General features: G+C 48.6%; 2 protein-coding genes across 2 annotated transcripts; one reads left to right on the top strand and one right to left on the bottom strand.

Annotated features, from left to right (window-relative positions):
- Positions 1–1663: 1663 nt before the first annotated feature.
- On the top strand, positions 1664–8084 carry LOC311156372 (lipase member K-like; the record flags this gene model as incomplete). The annotated part of the gene is made up of 9 exons (XM_084210241.1): positions 1664–1768; positions 2294–2411; positions 3017–3215; positions 3298–3407; positions 3556–3692; positions 4127–4264; positions 4376–4447; positions 5302–5370; positions 7851–8084. 9 exons carry the CDS (start codon positions 1664–1666, stop codon positions 8082–8084), a joined length of 1182 nt encoding a protein of 393 aa, XP_084066367.1.
- Positions 8085–16793: 8709 nt separating this feature from the next.
- Positions 16794–20766, bottom strand: LOC311156703 (putative lysosomal acid lipase/cholesteryl ester hydrolase; the record flags this gene model as incomplete). Its single annotated transcript, XM_084210888.1, has 9 exons — positions 16794–17027; positions 17114–17179; positions 17396–17467; positions 17954–18100; positions 18252–18388; positions 18606–18715; positions 19202–19400; positions 20260–20377; positions 20668–20766. 9 exons carry the CDS (start codon positions 20764–20766, stop codon positions 16794–16796), a joined length of 1182 nt encoding a protein of 393 aa, XP_084067014.1.
- Positions 20767–21952: the final 1186 nt, after the last annotated feature.

Here is a 21952-nt window from a genome sequence, read left to right as displayed (position 1 = left end):
CTGACCCAGTACAGATGTTTGCAGTCTGTTGCCTGGGATTTAATCTCCATCTCACATGTGGCACGTTTGTATCACGAGAAGCATCATCGTTTCTACACCACAACTACGGGAAATCTATTTCAGACTTTGATAACTTAATAACTTTGATAACTTGATAACTTTCAGACTTGCAATAACTTAATTACGTCTCTGGTAATAAATAAATAAACCCACCATCGAAATGGGAAGCTGGAAACTTTCTTCAGCAACACCAATTAAGCCACTTTATCAATGGAAATCACCTCCAGATGTCCACAGTCATTTGACTCTGCCCAAACAATATTTCACCGGCCTCCACAAACAAATTCTGGGCAGCTGCACTTTCTAAACTGTGCTGTTACCTAATGATGTACATGTCCTGCATCCCAGGGTGTTTACACTTGCCACCCCACCCTGCAGCCAGTTCAAATAGGGCTGTCTGCAGAGGGGTGCAGAGCACTGCTCCGTGCACCAGCCAGGGCACAGAGCCCATCCTCTGGCACTGCCTGGCTCCATCTCCTCCAGGGAACCTCTTCTTGCACTGCCCATCCTCTCCAGGGGCTGACATGTCCCTGTCACCTCCTGCAGGGGCTGTGCCACCTCTCAGCTGGGCTGGCTGCCTTCACTTCTGGACAGGTGAGCGTGGGAGAAGCATGGCTAGAGCCTGGACAGGTGAGTGGGCAGGGAAAAGGACAGTGGACAGGGAAAAGCATTCTAAACCTGCCTGTGAATGGCACTTACCACCCATGGCAAGCACTTCTCCAGGACAGGGCACCAAAATCTCATTTGCTGGGTGGGTTCTAGAAGCTGCTCCAGCCCAATTTTTCTTGTGGTGCCCAACGTTATGGTTGTTGGAGGGAGCAATGCTGGCCAGACCTTCCAGGACCTGTCAGTGATGCCTCCTGCCCACAGCTGTGTGCAAAACCTGCTGTTGCCCAGCTCCAGCACGCTGAGTGAGGGGTTTTTAAAGCTGTGTTAAACCCACTGTCACCAAGGGATGTCCAGATCTGCTGGGAGATACATCTCTGCCCATTTTGCATATCGATTTGCACTTCAAAATTAAATCCTTCTCTGAATTAAATGTAATCAGTCCTTGTGTTTTACACCATGCCAAGGAGAAGGGCAAGCAGATAGATTTTCTTCTTGTGATATTATTTCTATTTAAGGAGGGAAGGCAGTGCTGGATCTGATTCATCCTCCCTCTCCCTCCTGGGGGGGTCTGGGCAGTGGTGCCAGCAGGTGATGCAAACAGCAGGGTGGTGGGACAGAGCTGTCCCTGTCCTGGAAGGGAGACTGGAGCACTGGTCACTGACAGGACAGACAGCACCCTACATCCTCTGTGCATTGGAATGGTTCTGAGCAACCTCAGGGGGCTGGAACCAGCCCAAACCACCCCGTGATTTTAACCTCTGGCAGCTCCCAGCGGTTTGTCCAGCACCTCTTACAGGAATTCCTGAAAGTCTGCCCCACCTCCCTGGAAATATCCCTGCTGAGATGTGCTCCCTCAGCCACCCCAGGGGCATTAATGCTTTTAAGAGGTCAGCCAGGCCCCCAGACAGAGGCTGAATCCCACCTGGGCTGTCTCCCTGCCCTCATCTCTCCTTGCCCTGCCCTCCCTGGGTGTGTTGTTCCAGGCACAGCGAGGATGTGGCTGGCTCTAGCTCTGCTCTCCGTGCTCCAGGGGATGGCATCTGGGGAATGCTTCCTGAATTCCCCATTTCCCAAGAATCCAGAGGCAAGGATGAACATTGTAAGTATGATGGCGTTGGAGAGGAGGTGGGAAGCGTCCAGGAAACAGCCAGCATTAAATAATGACAGTGAAATATCATATTCAGGGATTTCCTTGTTGGAGCCTTGAAAACGTTACTATTTATGGGAATAAATCCATTTTCTTCATGGTGGAAAAAAAGGGCCCTTCTTTATTCACATTATACAGTTTTATATTTTATACAGGAGCTTTCTTGCCAATTACTTTATTGGTAATTAACAAGCTGTTATTCTGTATTGATTGGTCACTCAAATTCTCATTGTGTGCCTGCAGGAAAAGTTGTTTGTGAGAGATAAGTTTTCATTTTTCTATCTAAGGGTGTAAAAACAGCTTTTACAGGTGCAGTTTGTTTTTTACCATGGAATGGATTGTTATGTTAATGAACTTCTCACACCAGGATTCCTTTTATATGGGAACTGGCTTTGATCAGGCTAGACACTGATTCCAGGCTTGATTTCATGGATTTCTACCTCACTGCAACAATTCCTGCCTTTCTCCTTGTTGCAGAGTGAAATGATCTCCTTCTGGGGGTACCCCAGCGAGGAGTATGATGTGGTGACAGAAGATGGCTACATCCTCCAGCTGAACAGAATTCCTCATGGCAGAGGAAACTCTGGGTGCCAAGGTAAAGCTGATGCCACACACACCTTGAGGAGCGTTCACTGGGCTGCCAGGGCTCGTGCCAGAGGGTGTTCCCTGTGCCTTGGCACCTGTAGCATCACTTTTGATGGATCAGGATTTGTCAGGAAGGCTGGTCCCTTGCCAGGGATGTTTCCCCACCCCTCGTGGACCCCTGAGCGCTGAGTGGCAGGCTGCAATCCCTGGGGGCACACCTTGGGCTCTCTCCAGAGCTCCCAAAATGCGCTCCTGCTGCCATCTGATGGATCACCAGACTGGTTTGGCTCTCCCTGGGGATCCTCTTGTCCTGTGAGGAGGGGTTAGATCGATGAAAATTGCATTTTTCCTGCCACATCCCCAGGCTCCTCCATGTTTGCCTACAGAGCTCCCTGGGCAGCCCAAGTTCTGCCAACACTCCCTGAGATTCTGGGGATAAAGTCCAAGATAATGGTGCAGCCTAGCAAAACTGCTTTTTAAAATTAAATTTAGAGTAGCACCGACACAAACCTCCACAAATTCTGGCTGCCATGGGGATAACCCTTCATGAACAGCTTCAAAAGGTGACAAAGAGCATCAGAAATGAGGAGAGTCACCACGCTGCCTGTCTTGCAGGGGTGAGACCCGTGGCACTTCTGCAGCACGGTCTCCTGGCAGAAGGCAGCAGCTGGCTCACCAACTTGGCCAACAGCAGCCTGGGCTTCATCCTGGCAGATGCTGGCTACGATGTCTGGATAGGAAACAGCAGGGGGAACACCTGGTCCAGGAGACACCAGGTCCTGACCACCACTCAGGATGAGTTCTGGGCTTTCAGGTAAATGGGTGGCTCTGAGGGTCTCAGGAACAGCTGAGTTCTGTCAGGGTACACAGCAGGATGTCTCCTCTTCCTTCTGCAGCTTCGATGAGATGGCAAAATACGACCTGCCAGCCATGATCAGCTTTATTGAGCAGAAAACAGGGCAGAAACAGCTCTACTACATCGGCCATTCCCAAGGCACCACGATAGGTGAGTGGGTCCTGCTGAGGGCAGCACGAGGAGTCTACATCCCCTCTCAGATTTGTAAAACTACTCACTGAAATTAAACTATGTGCATGAGTGCCTTGAAAGACTAAACCTTTTTTTTTTTCTACTTTTTTTCCTCCCTCCCCTCCAGGTTTTATAGCCTTTTCCACTATGCCTGAGCTGGCTCAGAAAATCAAGGTGTTCTTTGCTCTTTCACCCGTGACCACGGTGATATTTTCTCAGAGCCCATTTAGAAAACTCTCAGTCTTTTCTGACTCTGGGATTAAGGTTGGTCTGCACCATGTTCTGCACAGCCAAAACGTGCTTTCATAGGGATTGTGAAATTATCTATGGGCTATTTAAAGTCATTTACAGAGAGGGGAGCTCTGCGCTCTGTTTTGGTATGAAGAAAAACACATCTCGCTGCAGAAACTTTCAGTCCTGTCCTGAATTTATTCCCTAAAATGTTCTGGCAGATTTATTCTGGTGAATAAGACTGATGCAGAGGCTGTGAACTGAGCCCTAGCATTTAACACAAGAGCATGAATGAATGGGAGAGATCATGCCCATGAGAAACAAGGAGCAGAAGCATTTAACGGGGTGCAAGGGAGGCTTCACCATGGGCAGCCTTAATGGGGGATAAAACAGAAGTGGTAAAGTAGTGTTTTGGGGAAGAGCATGACCAGATTTCCTATTTGATGGGCAGATTTGGGATTTTGCAGGAGCTGTTTGGCACCAGGGAGTTCCTACCCCACACTGCCCTGGGCGAGGTGGTCCTCTCCAGGTTCTGCGTCTGCTCCAAGGTCTGCAAGCACATCCTGGCCTCGGTGTTCGGGTTTAACTGGAAGAACACCAACATGGTAGGTGGGGATGGATCTGCAGAGGGTCCTGCTGGAGGCCCAAGCCTTGGCCATGCCCTGTTCTGCCAAGGTGAATTCTGCTGTGAAACCTGAGCTGCGCTGTCCTTGCAGAGCCGCTTCGACGTGTACATGGGGCACACCCCGGCGGGCTCCTCCGTGCAGAACATCATCCACTGGCTGCAGGTGAACCTCCCCAGCCTCCCTCCCCTGCCCCACTGGGTGTCCCTGCTCCCTCGTGGGCAGCCTGCTGAGCTGCTGCCTGCAGCACACACCTTGGCCAGCTCTCTGCTGGGTTTTGTGCTGTAAAACACTCAGCAGGTTTTGTAGCCAGAGGAGTGGATGTGGCAGAGGAGCATCAGTTAAGCTTGTGACTGATAAAGCTGATTATTTCTCCTTCTTCCCCTGGTGGGCATGAAAACAGTCACCACCAGAGCACTCTGACACTGCAGTTGTGCTCTGCTGCACTCCTTTTCTCTTCCCCGAGCTAAAAATTCGCACATTTTTGGGTAGGTTGCCTGTTTGCCTCCTCTGAGGTGTGTGCCACAGGCTGTACTCAGGGTGCAGCTTCTTCCCTGTGTGAAATTCCTGCTCAGGGACCCCAAAAGGACTTTGTGGGGTTTGTAGCAAGAGCCCACACCCCATTTCCTGAAGTGCTGCTGCCCAGAGGAGGGATGAATCCCCCTTGACCTTGTGTTGCTGACAGTCCTGCTCCAGTCAGACAAGAGATGCTCAGAGGCTCCTTCCAGCTTTGATTGTGCCAACCCTCCAGCCCAAAAGGAATATTTATCATTCTAAACTCCTTTTCCAGACCATTTTAATTTATTCCCATCCTGGTGTTACCCACAAACATCAGGAACATAATCCATTGGCCCATTTGTCCAAATTCACGACAATAATTAATTGTGCTGGGTCTAGGGCCAGACCTGTGAGACACACTTGAGAAATCCTGCTGGTTCAGGGATGAAAACTAACTTTGGAGGGTGGAGGGCACCCCCAGGGAGCTGTGATTTCATTCAGCACATCTGAATTTGCTGCAGGGAGTCCACGGTGGGGCACTGAGAGCTTTTGATGGGGGGCACATGTACAACAGCCTTCACTACAGACAGGTGAGGTGATCCCTGTGCCTCTTCTCTTCCCATTCATGCCTGCTGTGTCTCCCCTTAATGTATTCCTCCCTTTCACAAACTGGAAGTCAGGATCTCTGCTTGGAACAACAGCATTTTCCATCCTCAACCCTATTTTGCAAATACCTTTTAGATGGAATAAAACACTTCAAACACTTTCCATAGGATAAGGGGAAAAATGATGTGAAGTTACACCAGGCTGGAATTTCTAGCCCGGCAGAAGGAATTCTGTAATTAATTTTAATTAAATTAACTAAATTAGTTGATTAATTAAATTAACTCACGTAAGACTATGCTGCATCTCTGCAGGGGTTCCTCCCCTTTCTAGAAGAAAGGAGTTCCAGTTTTCATTTCCCCCCATTTCCCAAAGAGTAGCAATGGTGCACAGTTTGTTGCACTCCAGCTGCATCTCCTCTTTGCAAAGCCCCTTTTCCATCTCCTCCTTGTGAAGCCCCTTTTCCATCCATCTCCATTTTATGAATCCCCTTTTCCATCTCCACTTTGTGAATCCCCTTTTCCCTCTGCTCCTTGGGGATCCCTTTTTCCCTCTGCTCTTTGTGAACCCCCTTTTCCCTCTGCCCTTTATGAATCCCCTTTTCCCTCTGCTCTTTGTGAATCCCCTTTTCCATCTCCTCCTTGTGAAGCCCCTTTTCCATCTCCTTCTTGTCAAACCACTTTTCCATCCTCTCCATGGGAATCCCATTTTCCCTCTTCTCCCTGTGAATCCCCTTTTCCCTCTGCTCATTGTGAATCTGCTTTTCCATTTCCTCCTCGTCAAACCACTTTTCCCTCTGCTCCTTGTGAACCCCCTATTCCCTCTGCTCCTTGTGAATCCCCTTTTCCCCCTGCTCCCTGTGAACCCCCTTTTTCCCCTATTCCTTGTGAATCCCCTTTTCCATCTCCTACTTGTGAACCCCCTTTTCCATCTCCTCCTTGTATAACCACTTTTCCATCCTCTCCTTGTGAATCCCCTTTTCCCTCTCCTCCTCGTGAGTCCCATTTTCCCTCTGCTCTTTGTGAACCCCCTTTTTCCTCTGCCCTTTATGAAGTGGCTTTTCCATCTCCACTTTGTGAAGCTGCTTTTTCCTCTCCTCCTTGTGAATCCCCTTTTCCCTCTGCTCCTTGTGAATCCCCTTTTCCATCTTCTCCTTGTGAACCCCCTTTTCCCCCTGCTCTTTGTGAACCCCCTTTTCCCCCTGCTCCATGTGAATCCCCTTTTCCCCCTGCTCCCTGTGAATCCCCTTTTCCCCCTGCTCCCTCTGAATCCCCTTTTCCCCCTGCTCCCTGTGACCCCCCTTTTCCCCCTGCTCCCTGTGAACCCCGTTTTTCCTCTGCTCCATGTGGATCCCCTTTTCCTTCTGCCCTTTATGAACCCCCTTTTCCCTCTGCTCCTCGTGAATCCCCTTTTCCCCCTGCTCCCTGTGAACCCCCTTTTCCCCCTGCTCTTTGTGAACCCCCTTTTCCCTCTGCTCCTTATGAACCCCCTTTTCCCTCTGCTCTTTGTGAATCCCCTTTTTCCTCTCCTCCTTGTGAATCCCCTTTTCCCTCTGCCCTTTATGAATCCCCTTTTCCCTCTCCTCATTGTGAATCTGCTTTTCCATCTCCTCCTTGTCAAACCACTTTTCCCTCTCCTCCTTGTGGATCCCCTTTTCCCTCTCCGCCTTATGAACCCCCTTTTCCCTCTGCTCCATGTGAGCCCCTTTTCCCTCTGCCCTTTATGAAGTGGCTTTTCCATCTCCACTTTGTGAAGCTGCTTTTTCCTCTCCTCCTTGTGAATTCCCTTTTCCATCTCCTCCTTGTGAACCCCCTTTTCCCCCTGCTCTTTGTGAGCCCCCTTTTCCCTCTGCTCCATGTGAATCCCCTTTTCCCTCTGCCCTTTATGAATCCCCTTTTCCCTCTGCCCTTTATGAATCCCCTTTTCCCTCTCCTCATTGTGAATCTGCTTTTCCATCTCCTCCTTGTCAAACCACTTTTCCATCCTCTCCTTGTGAATCCCCTTTTCCCCCTGCTCCTTGTGAACCCCCTTTTCCCTCTGCTCCTTGTGAACCCCCTTTTCCCTCTGCCCTTTATGAATCCCCTTTTCCCTCTGTTCTTTGTGAATCCCTCTGCTCTTTGTGAATCCCCTTTTCCCTCTCCTCCTTGTGAAGCCCCTTTTCCCTCTTCTCCTCGTCAAATCACTTTTCCATCCTCTCCTTGTGAATCCCCTTTTCCCTCTGCCCTTTATGAATCCCCTTTTCCCTCTGCTCATTGTGAATCTGCTTTTCCATTTCCTCCTCGTCAAACCACTTTTCCCTCTGCTCCATGTGAATTCCCTTTTCCCCCTGCTCCCTGTGAATCCCCTTTTCCCCCTGCTCCCTGTGAACCCCCTTTTCCCCCTGCTCTTTGTGAACCCCCTTTTCCCTCTGCTCCCTGTGAACCCCCTTTTCCCTCTGCTCCCCGTGACCCCCTTTCCCCCTGCTCAGTCTGGAGCCCCGTTCTACGACGTGCAGCACATGGAGGTGCCCACGGCCGTCTGGAACGGCGGCCGGGACTGCCTGGCCGACCCCCGGGACACCGCCCTGCTCCTGCCCCAGCTCCGGAACCTGGTGCACCACAAGCTCATCCCCCACTGGAACCACATGGATTTCCTGCTGGGCCTCGATGCCACCGAGCTGCTCTACCGGGAAATCCTGGACATCCTGAAGAAGCATCCCTAGAGATGCTTGTTCTGCTGGATAGGAGTTTGTTTGTTTCTGTGCTGTCTCTGGAGGGTTTGGAGATTTCTCTCTGTTTGGAGCACCTGAATGTAGTTGATTAAAATGTTCTGCTTTTAACTGGAGCAGTGACAGGGTGGGGAGAGGAGCCTTCGTGCCATTCCTGGCTGGCACTGCATTGCCTTTCCTTCTTTTTCCTTCTTTTTCCTTCTTTTTCCTTCTTTTTCCTTCTTTTTCCTTCTTTTTCCTTCTTTTTCCTTCTTTTTTTCCCCCCCTTTTTTCCTTTCTTTTTTTTTCCTTCTTTTTATTTTCCTTCTTTTTTTCTCCTTTTTTTCCTTCTTGTCTTTCTTTTTCCTCCTTCTTTTTCCTCCTCCTTTTTTTCCCTTTTTTCCTTCTTTTTTCCTTCTTTTTTTCCTTCTTTTTTTCCTTCTTTTTTTCCTTTTTTTTCTTCCACTTTTTTCTTCTTTTTTTCCTTCTTGTCTTTCTTTTTTCCTTCTTTTTCCTCCTTCTTTTTTCCTTCTTTTTCCCCTCTTTTTTCCCCTTTTTTTTCCTTCTTTTTCCTCCTTCCTTTTTTTAAAATTCTTTTTTCATTCTTTTTTTTCCTTCTTTTTTCCTTCTTCTTTTTTCTTCTTTCTTTCTCCTTCTTTTTCCTTCTTTTTCCTTCTTTCTCCTTATTTTTCCTTATTTTTTCCTTGTTTTTCCTTCTTTTTTCCCTTTTTTTCCCTTCTTTTTCCTTCTTTTTCCTCCTTCCTTTTTTTTAAATTCTTTTTTTTCATTCTTTTTTCCCTTCTTTTTTCCTTCTTCTTTTTTCTTCTTTCTTTTTCCTTCTTTTCCCTTCTTTCTCTTTCCTTCTTTTTCCTTCTTTCTCCTTATTTTTCCTTATTTTTTCCCTCTTTTTCCTTATTTTTTTCCCTCTTTTTCCTTATTTTTTTTTCCTTCTTTTTCCTTATTTTTTTTCCTTATTTTTCCTCCCTTTTGGTTTGGTTTTTGGGTTGGTTTTGTTTTGGGGTTTTTTGGTTTTGCAGGGGTTTTTTATTGTGCCTTCAATGACACAAAGCTCATTGTTGCCATCTCAGGTCTGCCACTGTTACACCTAAAACCATCGAGGTGGATCAGGAAGAGATCCAACAGATCTGTGCTGAAAAACACCAGAATTAGGATCCCTGAATGGTTTGAGTGGGAAGGACCTTAAAGCCCTTCCACCTCCCACCATCCCAGGCTGCTCCCAGCCCCAAAGTCCAGCCTGGCCTTGGGCACTGCCAGGGATCCAGGGGCAGCCACAGCTGCTCTGGGCACCCTGTGCCAGGGCCTGCCCACCCTGCCAGGGAACAATTCCTCGTTCCCAATATCCCATCCAGCCCTGCCCTCTGTCATTTTGAAGCCATTCCCCTTGTCCTGTCCCTCCATCCCTTGTAAATAGTTTCTTTCCATCTTTCTCCCTTCAGCTACTGGAAGGACATCTCCCTAGAGAAAAGACAGCCCTAGTGGTTTTGAATTCAATAAAAATTGTAATTAATCCCATTTTTGGCTGGGTTTGGGCATTATTTTTTTCCTTTGGGCATTGTTTTTTTCCTTTCAGTGACTGAGAAGTGAGAAATGAGCAAACCCTGAAGAGAAATTACCAGTCAGACAGCCCAGCGTGTGATTCTGGCGGAGAATGTGTAAAATCCAAACAAAAAGGGGCTTAGGGCATTCACAAAGTGCTTATCTTGGGGTTTATCTGAGAGGTTTGGCCAATGAGACTGAGCAGTGATCTCAGAGCTGCTGTGATGTGTTGAGGGTTATTTTCTTCAGCCTGAAGGAAGGGCAGTTATTTTACAGCAATAAAAAGTTTGGCTGTTTCTGTCAGCCAAAATCCCGAGGCCCGTCAGAAAATCTCAATAAATGTGTCCATGGTGAAAGCACCAGAAGGATCAGCTTCTTTCAGGGAGGGAGAATCCAGCTGTGAGGCAAAGCAATATTTCATGGAGAAACTGCTCAAAATCATGCTCTGGAGTATGAGCAGATTTTCAGCCTGTCAGGCTTCCTTTAAAATTCCCTGGAAGATCTGCATTGTCCTGAAAAGCAGAGTGGATCAGCTTGAGGAAGGCAAGAAATAAATTTGGGGGAGAGCAGCCATTCCAACTGTTGCTGTGGGATATTATATTGTATTGTATTATATTATATTGTATTGTATTATATTATATTGTATTGTATTATATTATATTGTATTATATTATATTATATTATATTATATTATATTATATTATATTATATTAATTATATTATATTATATTATATTATATCATATCATATCATATCATATCATATCATATCATATCATATCATATCATATCAATCATTATAATATAATAGGTTCTATATTATAATATATATAACACATTGTATTCTAGATCATATATATTATTATATAATAATATACTATAACAATATGTATTGCAATAATATATAATACTACATAATATATAGTACATATATTAATATCTATTATATTATTATATATGTATTACATATAATTGTAATTATGTATATTATGTATAATGTATATAATTAATACCTATTAATATATATAATATATATCAATATAATATTCTTTTTCCTTCTTTTTCCTACTTCTTTTTTCCCTTCTTTTTTTCCTTCTTAATATACACAAATAGTCTTTTTTCCCTTCATAATATCATAGTATTATTACTCTATATTATCATATTATATATAGTATATTACATTATTATTATATATAGTATAATATAGTAATATTATTACTATGTATAATAATATAGAATATTATTATATATAGTAATAATATCGTAATATATAGTAATATATTAATATATAATAATAATGTATTATCATATTATGTAGTATATTGTGTAATTATTAATATATAGTAAAATATAGTAATACTATTACTATTTATATCATATATATAGTCTGTTATGTACATTATATTAATACATATTATATTCTAATATATTTTATATATTATATAATACATTATATTGTAATATATCATTTATATTATATTATATTATATTATATTATATTATATTATATTATATTATATTATATTATATTATATTATACCGAATAGAATAGAATAGAATAGAATAGAATAGAACAGAACTTATATATATAATTATATTCTATTATTTCTATTGTAGGTGTATTACTTTATAACAGCATTCCTGGCTATAATTTGCTTGGCAGAAGGGAAGGACAGAGCCTCCTCCCTGCTGCTGGGTGTCCTGTGCTGGCCTTGCTGGTCCCTGCAGGGCCTTTGGGGGAACCTTCCCGGCCTGACTCTGAGCCATGATGTCTTTGTGTCCCTGCTCCTTCCCTCATCTTCCTCTCCTAAGCCTTTCTCCTCTGAAGGGCACACAAAATGTAAATTTAATGGCATTTATTTCTGAAAAGAAGCTTGCATTTGTTACAGTTTCCTGGAGTATCCCTGAGCCACGTTGGTTGCAGTAAATAATTCACAATTTAGTTCTTTTTTCACCCCTTTTTTTCCTAAGTCTGTGACTTCTGCCTCATCCCAAGAAGCTTTCTGTAAAATTGTCTTTTTAGGTAATGCTCTTCACCTAATCTGTTTATTCAGTTTGCTCAAGTCCCTCCATTTCCAGTAAATACTCTTCTCTCTGCTAAGAAAATTGCTCGTAAAATTTATCGGGTGATCAGATTATTGGATTTGGATATTGTTTGCTTTTCTGCCTTTAACAGATTCTCTAAGCATCTTTCTGTAGCACAAATTCTTGCTTAAGTTAATCCTGTTTAAACACATCTTTTTTTTTCTTTTAAGTCTCTTGCCAGTTCTGCAGAAACAATTTGCCCAAAACCCCAAAAAAAAAAAAAACCACTTTAAAGTGCATCTTCACTTGGTGTTTTGCCATGGGGACAAAAGGGCTTTTCCTTGATTGCTTTGTCCTTTTTCTCCCTGTTCCTAAATATTTTCTTTCCCTTTCAAAACCCTGAAACAAAGCTGTGACCCAAATCCTGGCTGAAATGGAAATAAATCAGCTGCCAGCAGCGGGAGACATTTGCAAATGAGACTCGTGGCACATGGCAGGGCCCAGAAGGTGCAGAAATAAATGAGTGAAGCACCCCCAGATTGTCCCCTGGGGCCAGGAGGGCACAGAGGGGTGACACAGCATTCCCTGACCCTGCTCCCACTGGGCACCCAAGCAGCTGGGACACCCCAAAAATCCCAAATTCCCTGTCAGGGTTTTGCTGTGCGGTGTTTTCCAGCAGTGCCTGGCACCCCCATGGTCCCATCCCAGCTGGAGGGGACCAGCACCTCTCCTGGGACAGGTCCCGTGCCACTGCCACCGTGGGCTGCCACCCTGCTCCTGCCCTGCTGCCCAGTCTGGCCGGCTGTCCCTTGCTGGGAGCACTGGGAAGGCACCAGGGACCTCGGGGGACACTGGCACGGCCTTGAGGCCACCCTGCACGGGGAGAGGACATCCCGTGTCCCCTGCCATCCCATGTCCCCTGCCATCCCATTGTCCCCTGCCATCCCATGTCCCCTGTCATCCCATGTCCCCTGTCAGTCATCCCATGTCCCCTGCCATCCCATGTCCTCTGTCATACCGTTGTCCCCTGCCATCCCATTGTCCCCTGTCAGTCATTCCATGTCCCCTGCCATCCCATTGTCCCCTGACATCCCACGTCCCCTGTCATTCCATGTCCCCTGTCATTCCATTGTCCCCTGTCATCCCATGTCCCCTGTCATGCCATTGTCCCCTGTCAGTCATTCCATGTCCCCTGCCATCCCATTGTCCCCTGACATCCCACGTCCCCTGTCATTCCATGTCCCCTGTCATTCCATTGTCCCCTGTCATCCCATGTCCCCTGTCATGCCATTGTCCCCTGTCAGTCATTCCATGTCCCCTGCCATCCCATTGTCCCCTGTCATTCCATTGTCCCCTGTCAGTCATTCCATGTCCCCTGCCATCCCATTGTCCCCTGTCATTCCATTGTCCCCTGTCATTCCATGAGGACGTTCCATGTCCCTTGTCATCCCATGTCCCCTGCCATCCCATTGTCCCCTGTCATTCCATGTCCCCTGTCAGTCGTCCCATGTCCCCTGCCATCCCATTGTCCCCTGTCAGTCATCCCATGTCCCCTGCCATTCCATGAGGACGTTCCATGTCCCCTGTCATCCCATTGTCCCCTGCCATCCCATGTCCCCTGTCATTCCATGTCCCCTGTCAGTCATACCATGTCCCCTGCCATTCCATGAGAACATTCCATGTCCCCTGCCATCCCATTGTCCCCTGTCAGTCATTCCATGTCCCCTGTCATCCCATGTCCCCTGCCATTCCATGAGGACATTCCATTGTCCCCCTGCCATCCCACATCCCCTGCCATTCCCCGCTGTCCTGGTGGGAAAGGGTGACTGGGGCTGTGCCCTGCCTGCTGAGTTTGTCCCTTGGCTGTCAGGCAGACACGTCCCCAAATTAAAATCTAAATAAACAAACAAACAAACAAACAAACAGCCTTTTGCCACCAGGCTCGTGGGCTCCCGGGCAGCGAGCCAGCTTTGATGTGGCACCAGTGACAGCCAGACCTGCTGGCCCTTGGCTGCTGAGCTCCTCTGATTCCGTCAGCAGGCTGATTCTTTTGTGAAAGGGTCGGGAAAAAATACAAAACACTGGCCAGGACTCCAAGTCTCGCCGTTTTGTGGGTGGAATAACAGGAGCCTGGCTTTCCCTCCCCTGGAAAAGGCGCTGGGAGGCGTCGCTGGAAGGCGCAGCCCCAAAGGCAGGTGTGACCCACCCTCAGCATTGTGTTGCAAATCGCTGGCAGCAGCCTCCAGCCCCGTGAGCCAACCCCATCATTAGGCAATCGATTGGCAGATTGGCTCCAATCCCTCTCCTTTCCCCCTCCAGGTGCAGGTCAGGGGTTGGAATGTCTGTGCAGAGCCCTCGGTGCCGTGCAGGGAGCCCGGTGTGGCTGGTGCTGGTGCTGGTGGCACCCCCAGATGCCTCCTTAGGAGGATGGATGCCCTGAGCCCAGCTTTGCAGCCCCACAAGCTGCTCAGCTGACGTCAGTTTGGGTTAGAGAGCGGCTCTTTATCCTTTAAACATATTTATCTCTCTATTAAAAGGCGGGGGATGCAGAGGTTGCAAATTAATCCCACCGAGGTTTAATCCGCCCAGACCGTCAGCATTTTTATTTTCTTTGGATTGGAGGTCCTAAAACCTCCTGCTGTGGGTGTCTCCTGCCACGTGCAGGGACTTGCAGGCAGAATCCTGCACAGCTCCACACACAGCTGCTGGCCAGCACATGCAACACAGAGGTGGGTTGTAATCCGTGGGTCTGTCATAAATCATATGGAATAAACAGAATAAGTGAATTATTCTGTGCAATAAATAGATGGGGCTGCTGTAACAAGCATGACTCTCTGAGCCAGGTCTCACAAGCTCTTGGAGGTCTATAATACACCTAAGATAGCTCAGCTATCCTTGGAGGCATAAAAATCAGCAGGATGGCTTCTGCTGCAGTGCTGGAAACAAAAAGGTTTAATAAAAGGCAAAATAACAAACAGAGAAAAACCCAGCCAGGTGCTAGATGTTCTTGCTCCTAATAAAACACCCCACAAAAACAATTAGTTTCTTTGTTCGCTTCTTTTTCTGGTTAATTGCCCAAACAAGACTTTTTCACTTCTGTCCAATTAGCTATCCTTAAGTTTGAGGTGAAGTCCCCTGAGCCTGTGATGCAGCTTTTTCACCCAATCAAAAAGAGAAATTTCTGGGCTTCTTTCAGTCATGGCACTACCAATTCCTGCCCCGTTTAATGCAACACAAGTCTAGGGAAAAAATAAATTTAGCTTTGATTCCAGAGAGCCAGCAATGAGTTAACCTCTCCAGGGTAAACAGAGTGGCTGAAATTTACTCCTCTAGTCATGACTTTCTTTTTCATCTCAACAGTAAGGAGCCAAACAGGACGAGCAAGAAAAGCTTGGCAATGATTGGAGAGGGATAGCTGGGTGGATTTGTGAGGTGAGAAAGGGCTCAGCCTCTCCTTGCACATTTCATCACCAGGTTTGAACTTCACTCTGCGCAGAGAGGAGGATCTGGGGAGGAGAATCTCCTGCTCCTCTGCCCTTTGCCAGCTGTGCCCAGCTCAGAGCCCTCTGGGCCAGATGTGGCCTCTCTCCACCAGTGGCTGTCACAAGGTCACTTCCCTCCCCTCCTGTGCCTGAACCCACAAACCACAGCTCGATTCCTGGAGTAAAAATTCCCTCTTGGATCGCTCTGAGCCTGCAAAAGCTGGAAAGAAAACCCCAAGACAGCAGATCTCCTGCAAGCCAAGGGCTGGGGCTTGGCTGTGATGCAAGACTTTATTGCACTCTCTACAGACACGGGGCGGGCAAAAATCACAGCACTGCATTGGAAAGCCTGAAATCAGTGTGGAACAGGGGGACAGGGGACATTTCTAAGCAGAGAATCCCACACACAAACCCAAGGCACATGGGAACAGGGGGCTCCTCCATCCTGGGGCAGCACAGGGATGGATGGATGGATGGATGGATGGATGGATGGATGGATGGATGGATGGATGGATGGATGATGGATGGATGGATGGATGGATGGATGGATGGATGGATGGATGGATGGATGATGGATGGATGGATGGATGGATGGATGGATGGATGGATGATGGATGGATGGATGGATGAGGATGGATGGATGGATGGATGGATGGATGGATGGATGGATGGATGGATGGATGGATGATGGATGGATGGATGGATGGATGGATGGATGGATGGATGGATGGATGGATGGATGCATTCATGCATTCATACATTCATGCATTCATGGATGGATTCATGGATGGATGGATTCATGGATTCATGGATGGATTCATGGACAGATGGATGCATGTGTGCATTCATGGATTCGTGAATGGATGGATTCATGGATGGATTCATGGATTCATGGATGGATTCATGAAGGGACTGATGGATGGATTCATGAATGGATTCATGGATTCATGGATGGATTCATGGAGGGACTGATGGATGGATTCATGGATGGATTCATGGATTCATGGATGGATTCATGGAGGGACTGATGGATGGATTCATGAATGGATTCATGGAGGAATTCAAGGATGGATGGATTCACGGCTGGATGGGTTCATAGATGGATTCATGGATGGATTCATGGATGGATGGATGGATTGATGGAGGGATTTATGGGTGGATTCATGGATGGATTCATGGGTGGATTCATGGATGGATTCATGGATGGATTGATGGATGGATTCATGGAGGGATTTATGGGTGGGTTCATTGATGGATTCATGGCTGGGTGGGTTCATAGATGGATTCATGGATGGATTCATGGATGGTTTTATGGCTGGGTGGGTTCATTGATGGATTCATGGATGGATTCATGGATGGATTCATGGCTGCGTGCGTTCATTGATGGATTCATGGCTGGGTGGGTTCATTGATGGACTCATGGATGGATTCATGGATGAATTCATGGAGGGACTGGTGGAGGGATTGCTGGATGGATTCATGGATGGGTTCATCGATGGATTGATGGATGGATCTGTGGATGGATTGAAAGATGGATCTGTGGATGGATTGATGGATGGATGGATTAATGGATGGATCCATGGATGTGTTCATCAATGCATTAATGGATGGATTCACGGATGGGTTCATGGATAGATCCATGGACGGATCCAGGGATGGGCTCATGGATTCTCCTCCATCATGGCCACCATCCTCTGGTACATGCGCCGGGGGGCGTTCAGGCCCCAGTGGTGGTCGAAGTGGTTCCAGTCAGGGAAGTGCTCGTGGTGCACGACGTTGCTGAGCTGGGCCAGCAAGTGCTGGGTCTCCTCCCAGGGGGTGACCCAGTCGTGCCCCCCGCTCCACACGGCCACCGGCACCCTCATGGCCTCGATGTGGTAGAAGGGAGGTCTCAGCTGGCAAGGGGGAAAGCACTCCTGTTAGCTGGGGGCTCTGGTGGGTGTTCCCCCAGCCCCATCCCAATCCCAGCCAGCCCCTTCACCTGGTTGTACTTCTCCATGTTTCTCAGCCCGTAGTCGAACTGCTTGAACTCGGCGGATTTTGCAGTCTGGAAGGCAGAGGCAAAGGGTTAATCCAGGTGATATCCTGGATCAGCCCCCCCAGACAGAGGCACCTTTTGAGACACCTTGGTGCAGCAGCTTAAAAATCCCTCTCATCTCTTGGCTTTGATTCTTCCTCCTTCACCTGTTTCCAGCAGCATTTGAAAACACTGCGTTCACAGATTAAAAGAAAGTTAAAATAGTTGTAAAATCAGAATCTCTACCTGTCCCCAGTGCAGAAGGTTTTTTACTGATGTGTAGTCCGGAAAATGAGATAGGTACACATCCAGTCGGCTCTACAGGAAAAAGAAAGTATTTTCTAAGTGAGTTGGGAAGGATGAAAATCCATCTAGGCAAAAAACCTCAAGCATTCTGTCTGATAACTAACTGCAATATAAACATTATACCCTCTTTATTCTTTAGCAGCTTTATTCTGCTCAGAGCTAGAAGCAGCTGCCTAAGGTAAGTCACTCAATCAATGGAAATACACTTGAAATGGAAATACAACTGGTCCAGTCATTCTTTGGCTATTTTCTTCCGTAAACTTGTTGGGTGTCAGCCAAAAATGAGGCAGGAGTTTCCCTAAGAGACGGGACCATGAGTGCTTCTCTCTGTTACCATTAGGTTTAACACCCCCACAGCACTGCAGGGAATCTCCAAATAACCACTGCCTCTCACACCTTATTTTGGGGGTTTATACTCACTGTTGTTCCTCATTAACTATCTCCAGGTGTCTAGGAAAACCAGGGAGGGCTGTGACCCGGAGAGCCTGGTGCACCCACCGTGTTCAAGTTGCTCCTGTCGAACCCTCCAATCAGGAAGATGCTGTTGGCACACACTTCAGCTTCCAGTGGCCTGCTGCACGTCTCAACCAGGTGCAGCTTCTCCCTCCTCGGCACCAGAACCAGCTCTCTGGTTCCAAACATCTCCTGCAGGAGCACGAGGGGATGTCAGGAATGGCGCTAGGTGCTCCAACGCCTGCTGCAGGTGCAGGATCAGCACACAGTGGTGATGCAAGGGACAGGAATTGCCAGAAATCCCTGGATTTTGGCAGCAACCACCCACAAAGCCCCCCTGTACCTTGAGCAGCACCTCTGGCAGGAAGGCCAGCTTCAACACAGGGCCCCGGGCGTGGCGGAAGGTGTACACAGGCGCCAGGGCAAAGAAGAGTTTGATTTTCTTGGCCAGATGTGGCAAGCTGGAAAACGCTATGAAACCTGAAAAGCAGCATGAGAGCACAACACAAAGCCCAGCTCACCCTAGACCCTGTGTTTGAGGGGTTGTTTTTAACAAAAAACACTCCTGGATGCCAGCACAGCCCGGGATGGATGGGCAGGACGTGGCAAACCCCTCCCGTGCAGGAGGCTGGGAAGGCAGGAGGGGACAGCAGCTCCCAGCAGCGTCCAGTTTGGGATGGACACTGGTGTCACTCACCCAGGGAGCTGCCCTGAGCGTGGCCAACGTAGAACAGCTGCTCCTGCTCCGTTTGCATCAGGATGAAGCCCACCATGGCCGGCAGGTCGTAGATGGCCATCTCGTGGAAGCTGCGTGGCAAAAGGAGAGCCTGGAGGAGACTCCCACCTCCCAACCTCCCAGGGACAGCAGGGGCTCAGTGCTGGCAGCCCACCTGTCCTTGGTGGCCTGTCACAGACATGTTTTATGAAAAAGCCTTTCCTTAGGGTTTTTCCTCCTGAGAAGCTGAGAGGCCTCAGGAATGAAATGTGAACAATGGTTATCTGCTGCTGTGGAATGCAACAGGTGGATCTGGGATTGGTCTCATGTGGTTGTTTCTAATTAATGGCCAATCACAGTCCAGCTGTCTCAGACCCTCTGGTCAGTCACAAGATTTTATTATCTTTCCATCCCTTGCTAGCCTTCTGATGAAATCCTTTCCATTATTTCAGTATCATTTTAATATAACACATATCACAAAATAACAACTCAGCCTTCTGAGACACGGAGCCCAGATTCTCCTCCCTTCCCCCATCCTGGGACCCCTGTGAGCACCACCACAGCGCTGAAGTCCTGACCTGAAGTCCCAGAACTCCTCGGAGGCCGTGGAGAGGCTGCGGTGCCGGCGGGACCAGCTGCTGCCGCGGTTGTTCCCGATCCAGACGTCGTGTCCCGCGTCCGCCAGGATGAAGGCCAGGCTGCTCTCGGGGAAATTGTCCACCCAGTCACCCCCATCCAGGCAAAACCCATGCACTATCAGCACCGGGGTCCTGGGCTCTGAAAGAGCAGATGGCAGGTGGTTGATGGGAGGAGATGTATGGGAATGTGCCCCTTGTTGATGGAGTGACAGAACTGTCCTTTGTCCCCTCCAAAAGGAAATAAGCCCCGGAGTTTCTCTCCTCAATTAGGTAAAAAAACACCTCAAAGGATCTGGGGGGCTTCACCTGAAACTTAAGGATAGCTAATTGGACAGGAGCTAAAAATTCCCACCTGAGCAATTTACTAAAAAATGAAGAGAACAAAGAAACTAATCACTTTTACCAGGAGCAAGAACCTCTTGCTCGGTTTTTCTCTGCAAAGAGTTTTGTTATTTTGCCTTCTGTTAAAACTTTTTTGTTTCCAACACTACCACAGAAGCCACCCCGCTGATTTTATCACCCCTCCTAAGATAGCTGAGCTGTCTTGGGTGTGAAATAGATCTCCAAGAGCTTGTGAGACCTGGCTCGAGGAGACTCCTATTTCAAAGACACCTTTCCCATATGGAAATAAAACACCACCGCAACACCTTGGTCCTGCTTCATGCAAGCTGCACACTAAAAGTTCCCTTCTACCCTTATTTCCCTGGTCATGCTGGTGCTTTTTTGAGCTTGGGGAGCTTTTGCCAGCCCAGACCCTGAGCCTGGACCTTGGAGCAGGGGTTTGCTGCAGGGAAAGAGCCACCCTGGGGGCTCTGCTGGGTCAGGCTGCCCCACCTCAGGGGCAGCACAGCACAATGCTGAGCTCCTGAGGCATCCAGCAAGGAACTCCCCATCCCTCTCCCAGCTGCCCAAACCATGCCTGAAGGCACAGCTATTCCCCTTGTGGTCCAGAGGGCCAGGGTCACAGCTGGTGTCCCCCTGGGTGAGGCTGAGCCCACCTGAGAGCCCGACGCCCCCCTTGCCGTGGGGAATCCTGTTGAGGCTCAGGAAGTAGCCATCCTCTGTCATCACCTCGTACTCCTCGCTGGGATAGCCGTGGAAAATGATCTTCTGGCTCTGCAGGGACAGGGGGGTGAGGGCAGAGGGTGACCCAGAGCCCTGTGCCCTCCTCACCTTCACCCACTGCTGCCACCCACGTGGTGCACCCTAAGGAACCACAGGGAGAGGCCAAGCTCGAGCTGAGGGCATGGAGTGAGTGCCAGCAATGCAAATATGGGAGATTCTGGATGCCCTGAGCCCCCCAGAGAGGCCAGGTGCAGGTGCAGGGAAGGGGTGAGCCCAGCTGGTGCCTCAGGAAGGACTTTGGGCATGCCCATGGGGGAGCGAGGTGCCCCCCCAGCACTTACAATGTTCATGAACCTCTCAGGGTTGTGGAACTCTTCAGCATCTGGGATGGCCTCTTCCAGCCCCTGGGCCAGGCACAGGGCCACCAGCAGCAGCCACATCTCCCCTGCCCGCAGCACCTGGGGGAGGACAGGGCTGCCTGAGCAGGGCTGGGGGTGCTCCAGGGCCACGAGGAGCCCTGTGCAGCCCCAGCAGCTTGGCAGCACAGCCAAAGCCTGATGCTGCACAGGGAGCAGGTGTCTGCAACACCTTGTGCGGTTTGGAGCCCACCCCAAGCCTCTCTTGGTGGCCCTCCTCACCCAGTCCAGCTGTAAGTGCAGTGTGAGACAAGCAGCCTGCCACCACCCCCTGCCAGGGAAAAGCATCAGGGAAATCCCTAAGCTTCCAGGAAAAGCATGTCAGGGGAAGAATGCTCCCCCAAAGAGGAGGGGTCATGCCAGAGCTGCATCCTGCAGGAGCTTCCCTGCTCCATCCCTGCCTTGGATGCTTTGCAGCTCCTTGCCAGGTGCTCCTGGACTGCCCTGCCACCCACAGCACCCAGCCCAAGGCATTCCAGACTCAAGGGCACAGCCAGCAAAGTCCAATTCCCTGAGGATCCCATTGCAGGAGCTGAAGATGGCTCTCTGCCTCCCAGAGTGTGCTTTCCCAGTAGCTTTATTGCATGGAAAACTTTCCTGGGCTGCTCAGGAAAACTGCAACACCCACCTGCTTCAGAGCACGGTGTGGGCACAGCAAAAACTGCCTCTCACTCAAAAACAAAGTGCCAACTCAAGCCCACCACCAGCACCTCAGTGCCTCCATCTCCACCTCCATCTCCATCTCCATGTCCATCTCCACCTCCATCTCCATCACCTCCATCTCCATCATCTCCATCTCCATCTCCATCTCCATCTCCATCTCCATCTCCATCTCCTCCATCTCCACCTCCACCTCCATCTCCACCTCCACCTCCATCTCCATCTCCACCTCCATCTACACCTCCACCTCCATCTCCACCACCTCCATCTCCATCATCTCCACCTCCATCTCCACCTCCATCTCCATCACCTCCATCTCCATCATCTCCACCTCCATCTCCACCTCCACCTCCATCACCTCCATCTCCATCATCTCCATCTCCATCTCCATCTCCATCACCACCTCCATCTCCATCATCTCCACCTCCACCTCCATCTCCATCTCCACCTCCACCTCCATCTCCACCTCCATCTCCATCTCCATCTCCATCTCCACCTCCATCTCCATCATCTCCACCTCCACCTCCACCTCCACCTCCATCTCCATCTC

This window comes from Fringilla coelebs (genome assembly GCF_963513975.1).
Source record: "Fringilla coelebs genome assembly, chromosome: 8".
Classification (NCBI taxonomy): Eukaryota; Metazoa; Chordata; class Aves; order Passeriformes; family Fringillidae; genus Fringilla; species Fringilla coelebs.
This window is presented reverse-complemented; position numbering and strand designations above follow the sequence as displayed.